General features: G+C 37.6%; 1 protein-coding gene across 1 annotated transcript in view; it reads right to left on the bottom strand.

Annotated features, from left to right (window-relative positions):
- The window catches only part of Ankrd31 (ankyrin repeat domain 31), a 130,479-nt gene that overhangs the window by 60,679 nt on the left and 44,955 nt on the right, over window positions 1-24,845 (bottom strand). Inside the window, exons 10-16 of the mRNA XM_055598402.1 lie at window positions 22,437-22,504; window positions 14,128-14,295; window positions 12,981-13,065; window positions 10,716-10,771; window positions 8,572-10,012; window positions 7,924-8,094; window positions 739-876 (exon numbers count right to left, since the gene is read on the bottom strand). Coding sequence (XP_055454377.1) covers window positions 739-876; window positions 7,924-8,094; window positions 8,572-10,012; window positions 10,716-10,771; window positions 12,981-13,065; window positions 14,128-14,295; window positions 22,437-22,504 — 2,127 coding nt within the window. The remainder of the gene's footprint in view (window positions 1-738; window positions 877-7,923; window positions 8,095-8,571; window positions 10,013-10,715; window positions 10,772-12,980; window positions 13,066-14,127; window positions 14,296-22,436; window positions 22,505-24,845) is intronic.

The raw sequence follows: 24,845 nt of genomic DNA, 5'->3' as shown, positions 1-24,845 counted from the left end.
ATTCATGTAATATCATTAAGGGTGTCTTATGTTAGGAGACTCAATAACGCTACTGAAATACATGCCTAAGTGTTGGACTAGAAATAATTTTAAAAGTATTGCTTTTAAAATATATTTCCCAAGCTTCATTTTGGGAAAAAGTAATCTCTTCATAGACACTTTTGATTAAAGTGCCCAAACAGAAATAGGAGCGATGCTAATCATTTCAGCTCAGTTTTATCTAACTCTCATAGCTCAGATTTGCACTGTTACATTTCTATTTAAGGTGGCGTCTGACTCAGTAAATCTTTGCATTTCCTCTTTAATTATTTACAAGAGATTATTTTATGTATAAGCAAAATGCCACAAATTTGATTTCTAGAACAGGTTTAGAATAAGAGAGAAAGAACAGGAAGAGGGAGTCACATAAAGGGAGCAGAGAGGAAGAACGGACAGAAAGTTGGGAACATTTTGCATTTCTCCCAAGTCAGGGAATGGGTTTAAGGCTTCAAAGGAAAAGTCCAACTAACTCCCTTTACTCCTAACTCTGTACACCCTTCTGAATGTTCTTAGTTGTAAGAACTGTTTCAAAGGTGACAGTTGCTGAAACAGTGACAAATCTTATTCACCAAACTAAAAATGGTATAAAAATACAGTTCAAAGTTAGTTTAATATCAGCCAACATCAACACTGGGGCAAAGGGGAAAAAAATCAGTATTTCAGTGAGTTCAAATTAAAAACAATTAAAAGAACCCGAACCTGCATAATCTTTTAGATTCACATCTGCTCCAGATTCTATTAGAACTTTCACTACGGAAAGATTTCCTCTTCTGGAAGCCACATGGAGCTGGCTTTCTCCTTTGGCATTCCTCTTATTGATTCCAGCTCTGTTCACTTCTGTAATTGTAACAAGCAAATCTGAACAAAATGCTCACTGTTATAAAGGACCTTAGAAAATACAGATCTACTTCCTGATAATACTCTAAACAGGATGCACTACATGAAATATGTCATATTGCTTTTTTTTTTTTTTTAAGGAAGAGAGAGAATGTTTATTTTAGGTCAAAATTCTAGGTAAGAGACCTTCACCATGGGGAAGTCACAGAACAGGAGTTTGAGATAGTTTAAGATCTTGCAAACTGATTATATTTAAGTATGCAGAAGATATATAATAGATAACTCCTGAAAACACTGAAAATTTTCATGATACAATTGATAACTGCCTCCTGGATACCATATATTCCTTTACTCCATGCCTCATTTAAGGTGTTTATAAACAGGAGACACATCTGTTAATTTTCAGAGTTAGTTCACAGTAGGTGAGAATTTCTTTTTAAAGTGGTGTCATAATTTCTTGGGCATAATCAGTGGACTGGAAAAATTCTTTACTGCTTTTGGTTTAAGTCGCATCTTGAGAGGAAAGAATAGAGGTTTGCATTCATTCAAGCAAATACTCGGCTGAACACTTGGTTCAATTCCACATTCACCTCACTCTCAGCGGTCCTTTAACAATGGGGTAATTCTTTCTCTTCTTTTTTCTTCCCAAGAGAGGGTTTCTCTGTATAGCCTTGGCTGTCCTGGACTCGCTGGCCTCAAACCCACAGAGATCTGCCTGCCTGTCTTGCAAGTGCTGGGATTAAAGATGTGTGCCACTGTGCCTGGCAAATTTTTCCTTAAGACAACCAAATTCTGGTATTATGGAAACTCTTTCAGGTTGCATGTACTAGTGCATGCATGGAATCCCAGCACTCAGTTGGGAGGCTGAGGCAGGAGAATCTTGAGTTCTAGGTGAATCTAGGCTATGAAGTGAAACTATCTCAAAAATAAAACAGAATTCCTCTTTCTACAGCTGTTTCTCAATGTGCATGTTCCTACCACATATGGTGCCAAGTAGCAAACTGGTCTTTTGGGTTGTTTTTCTTTCATAGTACACAAAATCATTTTCCAAAGAGTCCCCTTTACTAAAAGTCTTTTCTTTTCAGAGAGATTAAGTTGGAACTAAAAACAATGAACAAACCATGTTTTTCCTCATTTCTTCCTCATACTCTGCTACATTACAGCGATGGGTATTTTTTTTAACTATAAAAGAAAATACAGAAGGAAAGAAAAGAGGATAGACTTGAACAAATTTGGGGTAGGAGAGCTAAAAAGTCACTGTTGAAGAGTGAACTGCTTTAGCAGACTGTGGGATGTTCAAATTCAAGTGCCTGCAAAGAGAATTATGGGGGAAAAAAAGCCTATCTGATCCCACGAAGCCAGCACCTGGGGCCATTGGTTGCAATGGAAGAAATGTGTAGACACAGAAAAACTGACTGACAGCTGACAGAATAAAGTGGGAACTCTGAGCTCCCTTCTCCAACTATGAACTGAATGGCAACCATTCACTTTATCTTATACTCCCATCCAAAATCCAGGAACCTAGAGGTTCATTTTCTGCATGAACCACATCACAGAAGATGAAGACTGAAGCAAAACAGAGGGTTAGGGTAAGAAACAAAAGAATATTCTTTACACCAACAGCATGAGTACTACCTACAAAGGCAGACTCTTCAACTCGAACCTGCTCTAAAGATCAAACCCTAAAACCCCTTAAGAACCCCCAACTTCTAATGTTTGTGGTTTTATGTAACCCTTTCTCTCTTGAATAATTTTCAATATTATTGAAAATTCAATATTGAATAATACTTCAATATTGAATGTATTTAACTTCTCTGATTAGGTCACTGAAGATTGTAATTGGAACTGAAGCCTTCAGTACAATCACATTCAAAGAACTGAATTCTGCAATCACATTATCTTAAAGTCCTTCCTTCAGGTGAGGAAGTCCAGCCTTCAGGTCAGAGCTAGTTCCAAAGAGCACCTCTACTGAAGCCTATTAAAATCACTGTCAAAGGACCCAGTGAAGTGGTGCTCAATTCCTAATCTATGGAAGACAAATGTGTGTTGCTTTAAAGAACTATTAAATTTGTGATCATATGCTCTTATCAACAGAGGCAACTAGTACACTTAACTGAAGCAGACTCTGAGGCAGGACCAGGCAATTTATATTTAACAAGCTGACCACATGATTCTGATACAAGCTATAGTTAGAGAACCACTGCATTAAGGAGGAGACCCTTCCTGCCCTATTTGCTAAATATCAGCAACCAAGTATGTAACTATGGTAACAGACCAAAGCCTATTCTCTATAAAATGGATTCTGAGTAACTTGAATTATAATAACTTCAAAGCTATTTTCGTATGTGTGTGTATTGCATTCATGCTGGTGTGTACATGTACACACTGTGGACATGCCTACTACTGTAGAGCAAACACTGAGTGTTTGTCTCTAACAGTTTTTGCCTTATTGCCTTGACAGGGTTTCTCAGCAAAACAGAAGTTTGCCATTGCATAATCTGGCTGACCAGTAGATTCTTGGGATCTGCTATCTCCATGCCTAATGCTAGGGTTATAGAAAGTGCAGTCATGCTCAACTTTTTACACTGGTGTGGTGCTTCCAACTCAGGTGTTCCTGCTTGCAATGCATGTGCTCTAACCCACTGAGTCATAGCCCGGTCAGCCCCTTCACAGATATTTTCTAATGACATCCAGACAAAAAGCAAACATACTCCTTTTTGTGTATTCACAATTCTTTATTGGAAAAATACAAAGAGAAAGGTAGAGGTATCCAAAGAGACTGAGACAAAATTGTTAAGTATAAAGCATTTAAGGTAGTGGGCATGCAAACTAAAAATCTAAAGTGAAAAATATCTCCCGATAGTTCTTAATGTAGATTGTACAAATCCTAGTACGTTGTTCTTGGTGTGTACAAATGTAGCAAAGAAGATATCGACTAGCTGTGATACCTATGGGCTACAACGATGACCAGAAAGGTAGAATATTCTCAAAGGTGCAATAGTGGGACTTATACTCTGGTAGTAACCAAAAGCTGTCTAACTGGACTCAATAGGAGGGATTTATATCTAGAACTGTAAGCCTAGACAAGGACCCATGACTGGTATAGTCATGAACCTAGAGGAGAACCTACTACTGCCACTTTCTCAAACCAGTATAAACCTTCTTTATTCTTAACACGTAACCTTATACTCATAGGTTAGTGTAGCTCTCATTCCTCATCAGAGATGCTTCTTTTTGCAGCAGACAGAGACTATTATAAAAAACCTTGAATGGTCAGAATACAGAGAACCAATGGCACATCTACAATACAACCCTAAAATCTAAGGTCCAGGGAACTGCATAGAAGAAGAAAGACTGCAAGAGCCAGAGGACTAGGATATCTGCTGTGACATTATATCATCTATATACGACAAGGGAGCTGCAGCCACGAAATCTCAACAATATGATTGCTTAAACAAGATGCAAATGAGAACACAACATAACAACACTGATAAGGGAAATTTCACAAGATCCCACCTCCTAGGTGAAGAGCTACAGGAAAGCAGTGACTACTGAGAGAGGAAGAATTAGTCTTCCCAAGGGATAAATAGATTCTGATTATCTAATATCAAGTGGTCATCACTAAAAACATATACATACAAGCAATACTAGGTGGTCTCACCAGGTTGTATTTTTATATTTATTTGTTTCTATATGTAACAACAATAATTAATGAAAAAATCATGAATTTGAGAAAAATAAATAAAGGACTGGAGGGAGAATGATGCACATACAATAAACATACACAAAATCTTAAAATGTGAAAAATTGAGACAAAAAATTACTCAGTGTTACTATCACCATAAATCTCTACAACAGTTAACTGCATGTTTAATATAATCTGACACAAATTCTAAAGGATGCAAATGGTACTTATACTACACACCCCCTTAAGATGCACTGTCGTCTGGAAATGATGTGATTATTTTATGACAAATTAAATCTTGGCTGAGTAGTTAACTCTGCAGGATATACCGCATTCTCAACATTGTGCTAGTCAATATTGATTGTCAACTTGACTGGATCTAGAATTACATAGAAGACAAGCTTCTGAGCATGTCTGTAAGAGAATTTCTAGAGTGAGTTAATTATGGTGAGGAAAGTCATCCTAAATGTGTCCATATTATTTCACAGTCTGGTTAAAATAGAAGAAAGGAAGCAGAGTACCAGAATGCATACTTCCCTGCCTCTGTACTATAGACACAATGTGGCCAGCTATTTCATGCTTATTTTGCTATGGCTGCCCCACCATGACATGGATGGATGGATGGATGGATGGATGGATGGATGGATGGATGGATCTTTATTTTTGAACTATAAGCCAAAATAAATTATTCCTCCTTTAAGTTGCTTCTTTATAGGTACTGGTTCAGCAATGAGAAAATTATCTACTAAAACAAATTTTCAGAGTTGACTGATAGTTCAATGGTATAGTCTCTATCATAGAGAATGCTACTTCACATATATACCCAGTACAAATGGTAGAATTATGTTTAGAGCCATTTAGAAATTTTTAGAAATTCTGTCCTAATCCCAAGTCAAAATACATTTAGTTGTTTCTCTTATGAAAGTCAAGTCAGCAATTCAAACAGTAATTTTTCAGATCAAACACTGTAATACAATAAAAGATACACTACATTAACATTTACATGCTGAGTAATTATGGAAGGAAAATATTCTTTGTTTATCATAGTTAAGCCATCAGCTTCTGTAAGAGCAACAGATTTTGTAAGTACAGTGCAAACACACTGAAACTCATGCTATGCAATGGTCTTGGATCTGAGCTGTGTCAGGCAGTGCTCATTGGCTCTCTGGGGCACGAAGGTGTGGCTAGCATGTACAACGCTAAAGGCAAGCTGTGTGCTCAGAAGTAAGGCTGAACACTCACTTATGAACTTGCACGACACGACACAAGTAAGTGCTGTCACAAACACCTTAGAGTCATTTCAGATTAAAACCTTTTAATATTGCCAAAACTTCCACAAGCTTTCCCTTCAGTTATGTGACCCTTTTGAGGTACCAACCTACAGTTTTAAAAGCTGTATTTCTAAGGAGATTTGTGAAGCTTTATCAACTACCCTGCATCTACTTTCTGCATCACAGCATCTATAAATCCTTTCAGTTTTTTATGCAGTTACATCTAGGGTCTCATCGTATGGCCTGGCTAGACTGGAATTCACTGTCTAGACCTGGCTCTCATGAGCGCTGGGTGAAAAGACGTGTACTATCACTCCCATCATCACATTTTTCTCTTTTTAAAAAATTATTTACTTATTTTATGTATGTGAGTGTTCTACTGCATGTACACCTGCATGCCAGAAGAGGGCAGCAGATACCAGTATAGATGGTTGTGAGCCACCATGTGGTTGCTGGGAACTGGACCTTTGTTAGAGCATATATCTCTCCAGCTAGCCATTACATTTCAACATGTAAAAACTGTATTCTCTGATAGTTCCTTCCTTTCTTCACTTAAAAAAGTAAAATATTCTTGAATTCTATTTCTTCTGGGTATCTTTGATCTGAGTAGTTTAATTTGATGTCTCTTGCACATTGGAACATTTCATAAATAGCTGTTGATCCTTGTATTTAATTGAGGGAAATTAAAATACAGACCGGAAATCTGTGGTTGGCAGTAAGAATGCAGTAGAACTGAGGGCCTGCTGCCATGGTTGGGAGATAAGCTAGTCTCAGAGAACTCCTGATGTCAGTGTCTAGAATTCTCAATCTTCTGTTCAAGTTGGTTACAGTTTGGTAGAAGGACATGCAATACACAAAGTTCCATTTAAATATGATTAAGTGCTACTAGGGAACTATGCCAGTTTATTGGATCAGCTCTAACAACCTATAAGCTGGTTAGGCTTAAACAATAGAAATTTGTTCTGCAACCTGAAATCTAAAATTAAGGCACCAGCATGGACGTATACTAGAAGCTCTAGGGTACAAGTCTTCCTTGCTTCGTAAGCTTCTGGTGGCTGCTGACTTTGCCAGCTTGAGGCTATATGAACTCCTTAACTTTATCTTCTAGGTGTCTCAAGTGCCCCTCCATCTTTCTCTTATAAAGAAACAATTCATTAAATTTATGGTTCCTCTAGATAATTCAGAATAGTTCTACCTTAAAGACCTTAATTGGATTATTTATGTAAATATTCTTTTCAAAGAAGATAATAATATTCATTCTTTTACCACAGAGGTGTTATTCACAACTTTCAGAGTCTACTATAGAGAGTAGACTCATTATGGAAGAACCACCATTCAATCCAGTCTAGGAAGGATGCCCATAAAGGTCTTCAGTTTACATAAGAGAAGGCTCACAAGGGAAATGTCTTGTCCAGCACCTTCCCTACCTCATAACAATATATGAATTGACTTTTCAGTGCTCACTTAAGGTGTCCAGGCTGTTGCTCACCACAGGGTTAGTTCTAAAACCACTAAAAAATGGTTACTTTGTCAGACCCAAAAACACTGTGCCCTTACTTCTTTAATATTCCTTAAATTAAAAGGGTGAAATGGTTGTGTCTTAAGAATTTGAGACATTACATATTGCTAGTTCTTCCACTCAATCTTCTTTTTTTGTTGTTTGGTTTTGTTTTTAGACAGGGTTTCTCTGTATAGCCTTGGCTATCCTGGACTGGCTCTGTAGACCACACTGGCCTCGAACTCAAAGAGATCCACTTACCTCTACCTCCCCGAGTGCTGGAATGACAGGCGTGCACCACCGCACCTGGCTTCCACTAACTATTCTTGCTATCTGGGCTGTTTATCTACTCTAATGTAACAACTGAAAGCCACAGTCAGCAATATGACAAACACATATCTGGAGACCACCAGATATTCTCAAGTGGATCTTTAACAACAGTGGCTGAAATAATCTCATAGCTAAAGGAATGTGCTCCAGCATAAAAATCAAACAGAACCCCCACCAGTTTAATTAAACATTTAAGAATTCTTTGAAATAAAGCAAATAATGGAGCTTAATTACAAAACTTTGACACAAATATTTATACAAACCTTGGCTGCAGTGAGCTTTCAGAGAACTTTTTGTTTTTCTGGAATTCTGGTCTTTTCTGTGTTCTTGTGCATCACAAAGCATTTGAGTTTCACAGTCCATCTTTTCTTTTTTCTGCTTACAATATTTTACATTTTTTTCAGCTCTACTGGCATTATTAGTTACATCTTCATCTGAAACAACCATTTATATTATTAGTCTTATAGTTACATGACAAGAAAATAAAACTATTCTTCCAGTTTCTGTTTCAATGAGAGGTACCAATTTTCTGCTTTACAAATGACATTATGAATACTAAATATGAATAGTAAATTAGTTTGAATAGTAAATTGGTGCCATATTAAAAAGGTATAAAAACTGGCAGACATGTTCACTAGCTTTCACTGGTAGCAGCTTAGTAACCTTTGTAACAACTGTCTGACTTTCAAAGTAACTACTAGGCATGTCTGGCTAGCTCACACAATAGAACAAATCAGGCCTCTCAATTGCAAATCAAGCACAAATACCTTACTGAGCTTCTCAGCTTCCTAAATCATGAACCCCATGATGGCCTATGCTTTTCAGCTGGGCCACAGGGTAAGTAAAATTCAGTTGTGAATTTCTACAGGAGGAAACCTATAAGAAATGTACAAATTGAGAAATACTAATACCTGATTTGTGAGGTTTTTCCTTTCCTTGATTAAGTTGTAAGGAATTGGCCAATTCTTTATTCACATTGTCAGGAGAATGAAAATCTAAATTATTCATTATCCCTGGAAGGTCTGGTCTCCTTTTCTCACCTTTAGTTATTTCTATTACTTGAGAATGAACAGCTGTGGGTAAAGGGCTATTTGAAGAACTTGGTATTTGGCCTTTCACGGTATAATCCCTTTCTGTGTCTTGCTTCTTTTCCACATTTTGCGTATCAGCTTGATTTACTAAAAGAGTTGGGACATTATCCTGGAATGCTTTTAATAGCTCCACTTCAACACTCAATGGTGAAACTTTCTGCGTTGAAGGCAGTCTTGTACAAGGCATTGAACTTTGCTCAGTATTGTCAGAGGAGTGATCAAAAGAAGTTCCATATGTACAATTTTTATTAACTGGAATATGTTTTTCAGAAATTAGTGTATTATTTGAATCACAAGAATTAAAAGCTTCCCTTTGTGGTTGTGTAGTTAGGCCACCTACTTTTAGCTCATTTTCCTGTGAAAAATAGTTTTCAGAAGATAAGTGTTGAGAATCTACTTCTCTCTGTGTCAAGCGTTCTTCATGATGACAGTGGTCTGTGCCCTCTTTTTGAGATGTTACAGACTTGTCAGAGCTGCGGCAATCATTATCACTGTCACTGTCAGCAGAGCGTCCCTTTATGAAGGAGAGGAAAGAATTCTCCCATTTATTACTGCTCTTGTCTTTCTCATCGGAGCTATTGTTTTCAGGGGACTTAAACGGGCTGCTGCTTTGTGCTTGGTTAGTGTGAGGTTGTTGATCTGTAGTTACATGTGGTGATTTTATTTCTTTATATGATGAAAGTTCAGAGAAGGAAGCAGTTTCAGTTTGATCAACGGACTCTAATTCCAAGAACTGCATTTCTTGACTATCTGATAAATCCAGGATTTGTGTATTTGACTTTTTAAAAACCTCATTGTTACAAAACCCATTTTTCAAGCTTCGTAGAGTTGGGGTAGAAAGCTCACATGATTCTTCTGGAAGGTCATAAAGAGTCTGGACAGTATGTTGCTGCATACTCCCAAAAGAAGAAATAGCTATTGCTTGACTTAAATTGCAGTCTATATCATGTACTTGAGTCCTTATATGTTGCATATTTCTTTGTCCTTTATTTTCAGACACATTAGTTCTGCTATCTTTCACATTATGCAGATTATTTCTTCTAAGTTCTGTAGAGTCTACTTGGTTAACAGTTGATCGCCTAGGCTTGGAATCGCCAAAGTTTGTGGTATTGGAAATTTTCTGGCAATGTTCATGTACATATTCTTTATTTTCAAGTAAACTGTTGCTTCCTTTATTGAATTCTACATGTCTTGGTTCCTGTCCATTAATTTTTTCATCAAAAATAGACTCAGTGTAATTATTAAAACTTAATTTTGGTTTCTATAAAAAACAAACAAAAAACCTGGTTAGCTTTAATTTCACATGTAGATCTATAGTTGAGCATGATTCTACGTCAGACACTGTAAAGGCAGTGTTACAGGACTATATCCTTCCAACTGTCACATAGTAAACTAAGATTACGGAAGTCTCTTCCTTTGCCATCTTGAAAAAACATAGGCTGGGCAGTTGAAGATGTGATTTAAATGCTAAAAGACAGATGACTTCTAAAATGGTTTCTCTGGAAACCTGATTGTGGGATGCTAAGATTGAAACCAGAACACTGCTTCTTACTGGACATGACTTTAACACCAGGTGAACAGTAACCTCCCACAATGTAAAATTGGATTCACAACTGTAATTCTTGTATTACACTTAAATCAGAAAAATTTTGACATGGTTGATAAATCCCAGGACCCATAAAGAGCAACAGAAAGAAAATGACTTACAATACATTTCCCCTAGTATGCTATACTTACTTAACTAAGTAAGTAAATTACTTAACGAGTTAAGTAGTTACTTAATTACTTAACTAAGAGGCTGGAATCTTCTGCTATCTCATGCAATTATTCCAAAGTGTCTTAAACTAAAGGTGAAGTCACTAACCTAAGTATGCTTCACCAGTCTTTCTTTCCCTCTGGTAACCTATAAGAATAACCAGCAGGTACAGACCTTCACAAATGTTCATTACTAAGTACAGATATACCTTGTACTGGAATACATCTTCTACATATGCTGGGCCAGTGCTCCTCCTCCTGTGAGCTACAGATAAAAGACAAAAACAGAAGGAAGTAGCTTCCAGTAGTTAGACCTGAACGTCTTTTGCCATGAAAAATACTAGAGGGTGGGCCAGCAAAATGGGCCAGCAGGTTTGCACACAGGCCTGATGTCTTGAATTCAATCCCTGGATCCCACAGATGGCAGAAGAGAACTAACTCCCCAGAGTTGTCCTCTGCCTTCCACATATCCACCTGGCATTCTCACTCCTGCACTTATGTACATGAACATACAAACACATATGCACACTCAAAATAAATAAAAATTTTGACTAGAGGGGACATGTGAAATCATGTAAATGTTTCATATTAAAGTTGGCACATACATGGCTACACCATATCCACATTTATTACAAGTTAAGTATTATTCTGAACAATAATATTTCTATTAAAAAAGTAAACAGATCTGACAAAGTAACTATTAATAGAGATGGGCACCGAGTATCATGGGCTGGTAAGATGGCTCAGTGAACTTGTTGCCCAGCTTGATAAGCTGAGTTCCATCCCTGGGTCTCACAAGGTGGAAGGAGAGAACTGACTCCTATAAGCTGTCCTCTGGTCTCTAGACACATGCCATGGTGCACACACATATCCATGCATGCATGCATGTGTGCCCGTGTGAACACACACACACACACACACACACACACACACACACACACACAGTAAGAATACATAGCAAAACCATATTTATAGACTACATAGTAAAACTAAAAAAAAAAAAAAGGCAAATTGGCCAAAGGGAATGTAAATTACCCAAAATTATCCAATGTAATAAAATCTGTCAGAATGAGTTAAAACTCATTAAAGTTGATAGAAATCAGCAAATACGTTTCATAGTGTGAATGTTCTTGATTCCTCATCCTTATAATTTTAAAAAACAACATTCTTAAGGGATGGACTTACAGCTTAGGGGAAGAGGGTTTACCCAGCTTAAGTTTGATCCATAGCATTTCAAAGCAAAACAAAAAAATAAAGTCCTCTTTAACTGAAATTTAAAATAAAGTGTCTTGCACAAGTACATCTCCCTCTCTTCTTTTTTGTTTGTTTGTTTGTTTGTTTGTTTTCAAGACAGGGTTTCTCTTTGGCTGTCCTGGACTCACTCTGTAGAACAGACTAGCCTCAAACTCACAGAGATCTGCCTGTCTCTGCCTCCCGGGGTGCTGGGATTAATGGTGTGTGCCACCACAGATAAATCCTGTTTCAAAAAACCAAAAAGAAAGAAATATTGTTGGAAAGACAGCAGCAATTTGTAAAATATTTCTTGTTTGCTTGTGTTTTGAGACAGGATCTCTCTAATATAACCCTGGCTGTTCTGGTACTCAGGATGTAGACCACACACAGGCCTCAAACTCAGAGATATGCCTGCCTCTGCCTCCCAGGTGTTCAGATTAAAGTTGGGCACCACAACACCTGGCCTGCAAAAGGGTTTCTAACTATTAACAATGCCACAGCTGGAAGAAAAGCAGGATCTTTCTTTTTTTTTTTTTTTTTGGGGGGGGGGGTCCTTTTCTTAGGTACAACTAACTGCAAACAAGAAGTTTTAATAAAAAGATTGGAGCAAGGAGACCAACAGAACAAGATCATTTGAACACAGGGAACTTCCCAGAGACTCATACTCCAACCAAGGACTATTCGTGGAGATAACCTAGAACTCCTGCACAGATGTAGCCCATGGCAGTTCAGTGTCCAAGTGGGTTCCATAGTAATGGGAAGAGGGACTGCCTCTGACATAATCTGATTGGCCTGCTCTTTGATCACCTCCCCTTGAGGGGGGAGCAGCCTTACCAGGCCACGGTAGAGGACAATGCAGCCAATTTTGATGAGAACTGATAGACTAAGATCAGAAAGGAGAGGAGAACCTCCCCTATCAGTGAACTTGGGGAGTGGCATGCATGCAGAAAGGGGAGGGAGAGTGGGATCGGGAGGGGAGGAGGGAGGGGCTTATGGGGGGATACAAACTGAATAAAGTGTAATTAATAAAAAATTTAAAAAAAAAGATTGGAGCAAAGACATTACTGATTGTACTTTCTCAAAACTTGTAGGAGAAACTAATTCAGTTTCCACAATTCTAAATTCAGTTTCTATAAATTCTATCAACACAACCAATAACTACAACAGAGTGGTTCAATCTTAAATGATAGGTGATATCTTTATGTTTAAGAATATTATTTCATAAGGAGATTCCCATAAATAATCTTTGGCCTCATCCAAAGCACATGTTCCATGGTCATTTTTAAATAATGAATCAACTCCATTCAGAAGAATTAATTCTGCCACCTAGAAAAATATTGTTCATATAAAGGAGCCCAGACAAAGATACATTATTTTAAATGTGTGCTAGCACATAACTCTAAACAACACCAAACATTCACTTCAACAACACTGGGGTTATCTATAAAATCTTTGCCAGGAATAATTAGTAATTGCCACTGAGTCACAATTTGTTTACCTAGAGACCATTTCTCTTACAAAAGAACTAAGAAGAAACAAGAAAAAGGGAGAGACAAGAAGAAAGAAAAGCAGGTAAAAGAAGTGGCATGTTGTAATGAGAACGCCACCTTTTGTCTTCCTCACTCAAGCCCACAACTTTGGGCTAACCATGAGACAGCCAATAGAAAATGGTTTCCTAAGGTTGGACATATCTTCAGCAAAGCCATAATCCTCTAACACAGTGCCTATAGTTTCTAAGATAAACCATGAATAGTAGATTCACAGTCTTGCTTAGTACTTTCACTTACTAGAATGGAATAAATGTATCTGATTTTAAACAGTGGTATTACCAGGCAGACAACTATGATTAACTCTGGGATTTTCCTACCCTGTGATGATTTTGAATGAGTCCAAGAGGCTATACTGGCTTCCTATTGGACTGAACAGCACTGTGTGGCACTTTATAGAGGAAAACACTCGTTGAGAACCTTCAAATCACTGTATGAAAAGCGCTTTAAAGGAGTACACACTGAAAACTACTACATAACAAAAACATGCTCTATATGCTTATATAGTATGTTAAACAGTTTGTTAAAATGGCACTTTTGTAATCTCAGCTACTCAGGAAGCTGAGATAGGAAGAGCCCTTGAGCCTAGAAGCTGAAGGCCAGCCTGAACAATAATATTAAGACTGTATTTCAAATTAATAAACAAAAATGTCACCAAAGAAAGTGTAAAATGGCTTCCACCACATTGGTCATCATGGCAAATATCACAAGGTAAATTTATTACAAATTCTGAGTTTTTATTAGTACATGAACTGAAACTTACTTTCCTATTGTGTGGTACCAAAGACTGTCCATGTTTACAAATACTGTGTGTGTCCTATAAACAAAAGCAGTGAAGTACCTTGTAATGTCTATTCCTCACAACATCATGTAGGAGAGTAATCTGGTACTTTCCTTTGACATTCACATCCACTCCACCCATTAATAGTTCACTTACTGTCTGATAATATCCTCCTACACTAGCTTCATGAAGTGGTATTTTACATCTTAATAACATTTCAAGCCTTCTCTTTAAAAAAAAAAAAAAAGGCAAAACAATTCCAGGAGCTAGAGAGATACCTCAGCTGTCAGCACATACAGTTTTTTTGTTTTGTTTTGTTTTTTGGGTTTTTTTTTTTGTTTTTTTTTTGTTTGTTTGTTTGTTTTTTTACAATGTATTCACCCACCCTTATCTCCTCCTGGTCTCACCCTCCCTTCTTCTTCCCCCTTCCCTCCCTCCTAGTCCACTGATAGGGGATGTCCTCCTCCCTTACTATCTGACCTAGCCTATCAGGTTCATCAGGTCTGCCTGAATCTGCTTCCTCTGTGGGCTGGCTAGGCTGCCCAGAAAGGGAGAAGTGATCAAAGAGCAGGCAACCAAGTTCATGTCAGAGACTGCCCCTGCTCCCCTTACTAGGGAACCTACATGGAAACTGAGCTGCTAGAATAAACATCTACAGAAGCTAAACAACAAGGACTCTAGGGAAGATGCTTAATTCTCATTCAGAAGGGCAAACAGGACAGATACCATAAGTGGTAGAAAAGATGGAACAGGACAGGAGCTTACCACAGATGTCCTCTAAAAGACTACCCAGCAGGGGATCAAAGAAGATGCTGAGGCTCACAGCCAAACTTTGGGCAGAGTGCAGGGAGTCTTATGGAAGAAGAGGGAAATAGAAAGAACCGGAAGGGACAGGAGCTCCACAAGGAGACCAACAAATCCAAAAAATCTGGGCCCAGAGGGGACTGCAAAGACTGATGCATCAACCAAGGACCATGCATGGAGAGGACCTAGACCCCCTGCACATATTATTCTTGCAGAAAACCTGGGTATGTTTCCCAAAACTCACACTGGGTAGCTCACAACTACTTATAATTCCAGTTGTAGGGGATCTAATGGCCTCATCTGGTCTTTATGGGCATTTACATTTACAGGCAGATACCCTTAACACAGAAATAAACACACACACACACACACACAAACATATATATAATTAAAACTAATAATTATTTCAAAGCTCTCTAATTTTAGATGCTTTCTTTAAAAGTATTCTGATAAAAGTATTTTATATTATTTACTGGATTCAAGAATAGTTGGAAATGTAGCTCAGTTTATAGTGTGTGCCTAGCATGCATTAGGACCTGGGTTCAAGCTCTTTTACTACATAAAGCCAGACATGGTTGTATATGCTTGGAATCCATGCACATGGGAAGTGAAGACAGAAGAATATAAAGTTTCAAAGTCACCCTCTGAAACATAACAAGTTTGAGACCAAACTGAGCTATGTGAAACTGTCTTAAAAAAAAAAAAGATGAAAAAAAGAAGTGAAGAGGAAAAACAAATTCTTAACCTTGCTATGGCAAAATACAAAAATGAGACAAATATTTTAATGACTGTGTACGTATGTCTCTAAGTGGGTATGCACATATGAATGTAATGCCGATGGAGGTCAAAGGTAATAATAGATGGTAGTTTTGAACTGCCTGGGGGGTGCTAAGAACTGAACTTAGGTCATTATGAACTCTCAACTGTTGAGTCACCTCTCCAACCCAAGAAGGCAAATATTTCAAAGCATTCTTAATTTTCCAAAATAAGAAACAATCCTTACAAGGCATTTATCAACTAACTGAGACTGGTTACAAGCTACTTTCTGCAGAAAAATAGGGAAAAAAACTTTATTTCTAATTCAAGGTATAATCATTAAAATATCTCAGCCAGATTATCACATGTGTGAATAAAGCGGTACAAAAGAGGGAACAGACAGGAGCTTACCAAAGATGTCCTCTAAAAGGCTCTACCTGGCAGGGGATGGAAGCAGATGCTGAGGCTCACAGCCAGACTGCTGGCAGAGCTCACAATAAGCTGCTTACTTATGAAACAGCTATTTATATTTACAGTAATTCAAGGAGCAAACAACATACAATGTCTTTATATCAATATCTTCTTTGTTAGTTAGAGGTGATAGTATGCTGTTGATAATTATTAAATTCTAATAAGTTATGTGATAGATTTAATAAAATCCAAAACAATGTTAAAATAATTTTTAACTTACAATTTAGGTCTCAATCTAGCATTAAAATTTTTAGACTGGAAATTTCATTTTTGTTGAATTTTCTGCCCTCAACCTCCTGGACTGATGAGAGATTTCCTATTTCAGTAACAACCATTAAAAATATTTGCAAATATTCTCCAACATTCCACCAAGGGGAAAGTCAACTCAACTGAGAAACTATTAATACAAACATCATGAAAGTAATTCCCCTTAAACCACCAACTATGGAGCCTTAAAAAAAGAAATAAAGAATATCAAACCAGTAAGTATATTACTTGTAGATTTTTCCTCTAAAAAGATACAAAAAAAAAAAAAATCAAACAGTTGGTTCTTTGAGAAAAACAGTAAGACTGATGGCCCTTTATTCAAATTAACTAAAAGGCAAAGACAGAGTATCCAAATTAACAAAATTAGAAACAAAAGGGAGACATAACAACAAACACCAAGCAAATCCAGAGAATCGTAACTTTAAAAATCTGAATTCCACTAAGTTGGAACATCTAAAACAAATAATTTTCTTGCTAAATACCACTTACCAAAGTTAGGTCAAGCAATTTAAATAGACTTATAATCCCTAGTAAAATAAAAGCAGTCATTAAATGTCTCCTAACTAAAAGAACTCAGGTTTTCATCCAGAATTCTACCAGACTTTCAAAGAAGAGTTAATGCTAATTCTCCTCAAATTATTCCACAAAATAGAAACAGAAGGAACAACGGCAATTCATTTTATGAGGTCACAGTATACCCTGATATCTAAACCATATAAAGACCCAACAAAGAAAGGAATTAGAGATCAATTTTTCTTGTAAACATAGATGCAAAATACACAATAAAATGTGTGCATACCGAATATAAAAACACTGAAATAGGAGATATCTCTTCAGTCCAGGAGGCTAAGGCCAGAAAAGTCAACAAAAATGAAATTTCCAGCCTAAAAATTTCACTGCTAAATTAAGACCTAAATTGTAAGGTCACACAGGCTTCATCCTAGAGATACAGGGATGGTTCAACATACAAAAATTGATAAGTGTAATCCACCACATAAACAAACAGAAATACAAAAACCACATGATCATTTCATTAGATGCAGAAAGGCCTGTGACAAAATCCAACACCCCTTCATAATAAAAAGTCCTGGAGAGATTAGAGATCCAAGGGTATCCCTAATTGAGGATACTTCAACATAATAAGGCAGGTTACAGCAAGCCCATACCCAATGCCAATTTAGATGGAAACTAAAAAATAATTCCAATATAACTAAAAATAAGATAAGTTTTTCCACTTTTTCTATACCTATTCAATATAATACTTGAAGTTTAGCTAGAGCAATAAGACAACTGAAGAAGTTCAAAAGCATACAAACTGGAAAAGAAGTCAAAGTATCTTTATAGATGATATACAACTGATCCCCCAAAATTCCAGAAACTCCTACATCTGATAAACACTTTCAGCAAAGTAGCTGGATTAAAAAAAAATTAACTCCCCCTGCACAGGTGTAGCCCATGGCAGTTCAGTGTCCAAATGGGTTACATAGTAATGGGAAGAGGGACTGCCTCTGACATAATCTGATTGGCCTGCTCGTTGATCACTTCCCCCTGAGGGGGGAGCAGCCTTATCAGGCCATAGTAGAGGACAATGCAGCCACTTTTGATGAGAACTGATAGACTAAGATCAGAAAGAAGAGGAGAACCTCCCCTATCAGTGAACTTGGGGAGTGGCATGCATGCAGAAAGGGGAGGGATGGTGGGATCGGGAGGGGAGGAGGGAGGGGCTTATGGGGGGATACAAAAGAATAAAGTGTAATTAATAAAAAATTAAAAAAAAATAAATAAATAAAATCTTAAAAAAAATTAACTCACAAAAATCAGTAGGCCTCCTATTTACAAATGACAAATGGACTGAGAAAGAAATTAGAAAAAAATAACTTTTATAATAGTCCCAAATATATATATATAGTCCCAAATTATATATAAAATAATTATATATATGTAACTCTAACCAAGCAAGTGAAAGACCTACATGATTAAAAACTTCAAGTCATTGAAGAAAGAAATTGTAGAAGATATCAGAAGATGGGATGATCTCCTATGCTCATGGATCAGTAGGATTAACATTGTTAAAATGGCCACCCTACCAAAAGAAATCTAGGGATTCAATTCAATCCCTATTAAAATTCCAACAAAATTTCTCACAGATCTTGAAAGAAAAATGTTCAGCTCAATATGGAAACACACATAAACTGAGGATAGCTAAAATAATTGTGAGCAATAAAAGAACTGCTGGAGGTATACATTCCTGATTTTTTAAACAACATGTTATTACCCAAACAGGTAAGTTGATCAACAGAATCAAATTAAAGACCCAGACATAAATCCACACACCCATGGACACCTGATATTTTTTATAAAGAAGCCACAAACACACACTAGAAAAATGACGGCATCTTCAACAAATGGTGCTTTTCAAACTGGATGGCTGCATGTAGAAGAATCCAAATAGATCCACTTAACATTATACACAAACTCCAAATGGACATAGATCAGTGGCTCCTGGGCACTGTGCGCCTTTCAGTTCCTGAGAAACTGAGCCACTGCCTTAGGCAGTGAAGCATCCAGGTCGCTCTGTGTTTCTCTGTGTTCCCAGAAGTCAATCCTAGCAACCAGCATTATATTCTGTTTCTGATAAGGGCATAAAAAGTCTGATTGTTTGCAATAAGCTTGTCACAGCCACAGTCTTGCTATGACACCTACAGCCTGTGCCTGGTTGTGATTTATCTCTCAATGGCCACATCAGTTAACCTTGACCTAGTAAATAAACACTGGCTCTTACAGTAGTACACTGACACAAATGAATATTATTTAGCTATTTTAAAAATGACATCGTGAAATTTTATGGCAAATGGATGGAACTAGAAAAAAATCATCCTGATCCCGACCCAGAAAGACAAAAATATGGTATACACTTGCTTATATGTGGATATTAACCCTTAAGTCAATGATAGCCAAACTACAATCTGTAGAACCATAGAGGGTAGTTATAGAACAAGGGACCAGAAGCAACAGATGAATCTAGTTAGGGAAGGGAAATGGAACAGATAATCAAAGAAGGATCTGACGGGGGGGGGGGGGGGGGGGGGGGGAGGAGGGAGAAAATAAATGGAAAGTTAGCTAAAATTAAGGGCAACTGAGGGGAAATGTGGAAAGCTAACACAGCAGAAACTTCCTAAACTATGTAACATATACTAAGGCAATCTAAATCAAATCACCAAATAATGGGGAAGAGAGACTCTCAACTGGCCATTTCTTGTCACCAAACAAAGCTTCCAGTACCAGAATTTGATCACATCACATTGAGCTGTAGGCCAAATGTCTCATGAAAATCCCCAAACAACCCAGGCAATTTCCAAAACAGTACATTGTTGTCCACCATCTGACAGCAAGGCCCCATTGCTAAAGACAACACATACACAATGCATTGAACAAGGAGATGTCAAATTGGTGCCTACACAGAACCTTCACTCCTATGGGCTAGTATCTTTGGTACAGGAAGGTACTCTGTACCCTACTAAAGGAGAAATGAAACACCAACCCAGCTACAAACCCTTTAATCAATAGTGGTGTCCGCCTGCAAGATATGCTAGGGCAATGCTAGCATAGGCAAGTATATGTTAGCAGCACATACTTGGAGGAGTAACCAACCAACACCTCATCTGACTTAAGGTCACTTCACAAGGCAGAATCTATACTCTGCTGGTAGACAGCCCAGGGACCTAGGGTAAAACCAAGCACTACTGGTCTAAACAAAGACAAAATGTATAATAAAACGAGTCCTAAAGATATTCCATTATACTCACAGATCAGTGACTTGTTCATCATCAGAGAAGCTTCCTCCTGCAGCAGATGGTAACAAATACACAGACACACAGCCAGTCATAACACAGACAGCAAAAGAACCTAGAACACTCAGCCTTAAATTGGATGTTGCCAACAAATCCCTCCAAGAGCTCAGGGAACTCCATGGAAGAAGAGGCAGAAAGATTTTAAGAACCAGGAGAACAGGGCCCTCTTAATCAACATGAGCAAAGCAAAGCAAAACCACAAAGACTGAAGCAGCATGCACAGGTCTATACCAGGTATATATTATGTATATATTATGACTTCCAGTTTAGTGTTCTTATCCAATTCCTAAGAGTGTGAATGAGTGCGTTTCTGATTTTTGTGGCTTCTCTTGAACTGTTTTCCTTCTGTTGGGTTGTCCTGTCCAACTTCAAGGTGATAGCTGATTATTACTATTATGCTTTACTTTGTCATATTTTAGTATTATCTCTTAGAAGCCTGTTCCTTTCTAAAAAACAGAAAGGGACTGGAATCAGATGGGAGAGGGTAGGGAGAAACTGGGAGGAGGAGAGAAGGGTTAACCACCATCAGGTTATATTATATGAAAAAAAAATCTATTTTTAATACAAGGGAGGAAAAAATATGCAAGTAAGTAAATACTGCTTATAGATTTTGCCCTAAAAAGTTCCTTGAAACACATATGGTTGTTCAAAGGAACAATTATAAAATTATCCTTTGACATTTGAACTATACAGATGTGATAAATAGCTATATCATAAGGGCTGAGGAAAAATGAACCTGTATATAATTAATGTCTTTATATTTTATATAAGCTATAACAATATTAGCTCTAATAAAACTACAGAACATTACAGGTATAAGTTATTACTATACTACCCACTAAAAACAACAGAAAAAAAACAAGCAGATTAAGAACACAGGAATAATGAGAAGAACAGTAATCCTAACCCCTTTCTTATATTAAGCAAAAAATGACCAATTACTCAAATTTCAATTGAAAAGCAGAGACTGGAAGTGCGGGTTTTTAAAGGTGTGTCATCTATTATAAGCATATTTTAAATAAACGACAGATTAAATTAAAATGCTGGAAAGATAATTATATAACAATAAGTGAGTGATTAGGATATTAAAGATAGTAGTAGATTTCAAGGCATGTATTACCAGTAATGAAAACCTTATAAAATAATAAAAGGGACAGTAAAGTCAAAACTGCATATATACATATATACATATATATTAACGAGGGTTTAAAGTATAAGGGACAAAAATTGGGCATCATTAAAAGAAGACATATACAATTTCACAAGCATAGTTGTAAAGAAATTAACAACTCTCTAAGAAAATAGATTAGCAGACAAAAATCCATTAAAGACATAAACAACCTGAACTGCATTATCAACACCTCATCAAACTGGTTTATAGACATTATATCCAGCAATTAAAGAATAAGCATCCATGTGTATATGACATATTTACCAAGAGATTATATACAAGGCAAAAAAGTTCAATTCTCAATAAATGTAAATGAATCAAAATTATTTGAGTATGGCTTTTACAGACAAATGAAATCAGTACAAGAGAGCTATCAAGAGAAGGCTGGCAAGATAAATCTGAAAGAAAAGGCTCTTGTTGGCTAAGCCTGGTAACCCAAGTTCAAACTGTGGAACCCATATAAATGTGTAAGTAGAGAAGCAACTTCACAAATTTGTCTTCTGACTTCCACATGCACATCCACACAACACATGATCATGCACAAACATGCACACACATAATTATTTTCAAAAGATATCAAGAGAATCTCTAAATATTTAAAATTTAAACAATCTCTAATAAAATTGCTAGGTAGAATCAAAAGATCATACAATAAATTACAAATATTTCAAACTGGGTAAAACTGAAACAAAATATATTAAAATTTGTGTGATGCAGCAAAGTGGTGCTTGGAAGGAATTATAAAGCTTTACATGCTTATATTAGTTGAAAAGATACAAAAAAGCTTCCTTTTCCACTTCATAGAACTGAAAAAGCTAATATCATAAGGTAGCTGACCAGAGTTGCTTGGTACAATTTACTTCACAAGAAAAAAACAGGACCAGAAGAAAGGAAAAGTAACGGCTGTTCCACTAAGGTATTTGAGAAGAATTCAGGAGTGCAGAGAGAATGAGAGAGATCTGTAGACCACACAAACTCAGGATGGCTTTATTAATGAAGAACAAAATACCATAGCTTCAGCTGCCAGCTTGATGTAAACCTAGAGTTACCTGGAAAGAAGGAACACATTTTTGAAGAGGTGCAGAGATCAGGCTGGCCTGCTGGCCTGTGGCCACGTCTGTGGGGAATTTTCATAAGTGTTAACTGATGCAGAGGGGCCCAGCCCACTGAGGAAGGAGCGATATCTGATCCTTCCACAGGTAGTTCCTTGGTCAATTCTTACCTCTAGGTTCCTGCTTGAGTTCCTGTCTTGATTTCCCTTGATGGACTATAACCTATAAAATGTAAACCCTTTGCTTTCCAAAACTTTTTTTTTTTTCACAGCAACAGAAAGCAAATTAGATCAAAGCACAAGTAACTACTGTCCCATTTCCCTACTCATAGCAACCATGAACCAATGAAGGACTTCATATGACAAGGAATGGGTGGCCCCACTAGTAACATAAGCACCTTAAACATTTGCTGTTGGAGAAGCCTCAAGTCCTTGCAGGCCCTGAGCCACACTGAGGGGCTTTCAAGAAATCTGTACTATTGTATTATACAAAAAAAAAAAAAAAAAAAAAAAAGAGTTCATCCAAGTTGGGCCTTCCTCAACTGGAACATTCCTATCTAGTGTCATCTGAAGCACTGTCAACCTGAGGTCTTACAAAACAGTCCCAAAAAGCAGCTGAGCAGCTTGGTTCACCAAGGTAACAACAACAAAAATCCCTGTGCAATGTGGGTGGTGGGCAAACACACGCAAACACACACACACACACACACACAGAGCGGGAGAGAGAGAGAGCAAACCCTGAGAGGTGCCCTGCCTGAGTATACAATGGCAACTCAGGTTCCAAGAAATGCACTAACACCAACAAACCCTTCCTCCTTGCTGCCAGGAATTGTGTACTGACCCACACCAAAATAATGACCCAACAGAGCAGATCTACCTTTATAACATTCTCAAAAAGTGACAAGCACTGTGCTGCTGTGACAGCCATACCCAGATGTACCAACAACCAAACACTGTCTATGACCTCTACATTCCTAAGCACATGGTAAGCAGCTCCATTTTTAGTTTTAAGGTACCCCAAACTGATTTCAATAGTGTTGTGCCAATAGCTCTTGTTTTATAAATAAAAGTAACTGGCTCAACTTGTTAAATTACAGGTACACACACACACACACACACACACACACACACACACGTGAGAGGGGAGAGGGAAAGAGAGATGGAGGGACACAGAGACAGACTGAGAAAGACAGAGAGACAAAAATGGTGCACTTTTACATTTTTCATGTACATTTAGTGCTTGGCATACATACATGTCTGTGTAAGGAGTCAGATCATGGAATTTGAGTTACAGATGAGACAATTGTTAGGTGCCATGTGGGTGGTGGGAATTGAACTCAGGACCTCTGGAAGAACAGCCAATGCTCTTAACCGCTATGCCATCTCTCTAGCCCCAGAAAATGGTATATTTTTTAACAAATATTGTAGGTCATTTCTGATGAAAATGGCTTACTGGCTACCTTGTGGCAACACTTCTCTCTCTGACTAAAGAATATGAAGGAATGAAAACAGAGATAGGATGTGAAGTAGGAAAAAATGAGTAATAAATGTTTGAGAAACCTGGAAAATAAAAATAAGTAATTCATGGAGGTCACAGAAGTGCCTGGGAAAATGAGGAAACCGGCTGAAGACATAAAAGGGAGCAGCCAGAAAGGATGGCACTGGCACAAGAAAAAGAATGAAAAATTAAAAAATAAATTACATAATTGGGAAATTCATAAAGTCAAACCTGGTTACATGCAGAGCTATTTTTGAACTCAAGAAACTCTAAGTACTGAAGAAAAGACAACAAAACTCTTAAAAAAATCAAGAGTTTCTTTAGATGTACAGATTTTAGTAGGTAGAGAGGACCCTGACTAAAATGCTCAATCCCCATCCCAAAAGGCAAAGAGGAAGGACATCAGAAGAAGAAGAAAACAGGAAACAACCTAGGAACCTGCCACAGAGGGCCTCTGAAAGGCTCTGCCCTGCAGACAATCAAAGCAGACGCTGAGACTTATGGCCAACTGTTGGGCAGAGTGCATGGAATCTTATGTAAGAAGTGGGAAATAGTAAGATCTGGAGAGGACAGGAACCCCACAAGGAGAGCAACAGAACCAGAAAATGTGATCACAGGGGTCTTCCCAGAGACTGATACTCCAACCAAGTACCATGCATAGAGATAACCTAGAACCCCTGCACAGATGTAGCCCATGGCAGTTCAGTGTCCAAGTGGGTTCCATAGTAATGGGAAGAGGGACTGCCTCTGACATAATCTAATTGGCCTGCTCTTTGATCACCTCCCCCTGAGTGGGGAGCAGCCTTACCAGGCCACAGAAGATGACAGTGCAGCCACTCCTGATGTGATCTGATAGACTAAGATCAGAAGGAAGGAGAAGAGGACCTCTTGTCAGTGAACTTGGGGAGG

The sequence above is a fragment of the Psammomys obesus genome, unplaced genomic scaffold, assembly GCF_907164565.1.
Source record: "Psammomys obesus unplaced genomic scaffold, mPsaObe1.curated_primary_1811, whole genome shotgun sequence".
Taxonomy (NCBI): Eukaryota; Metazoa; Chordata; class Mammalia; order Rodentia; family Muridae; genus Psammomys; species Psammomys obesus.
Note: the sequence above shows the minus strand (reverse complement) of the source record. Positions and strands in the feature narration are given on the sequence as shown.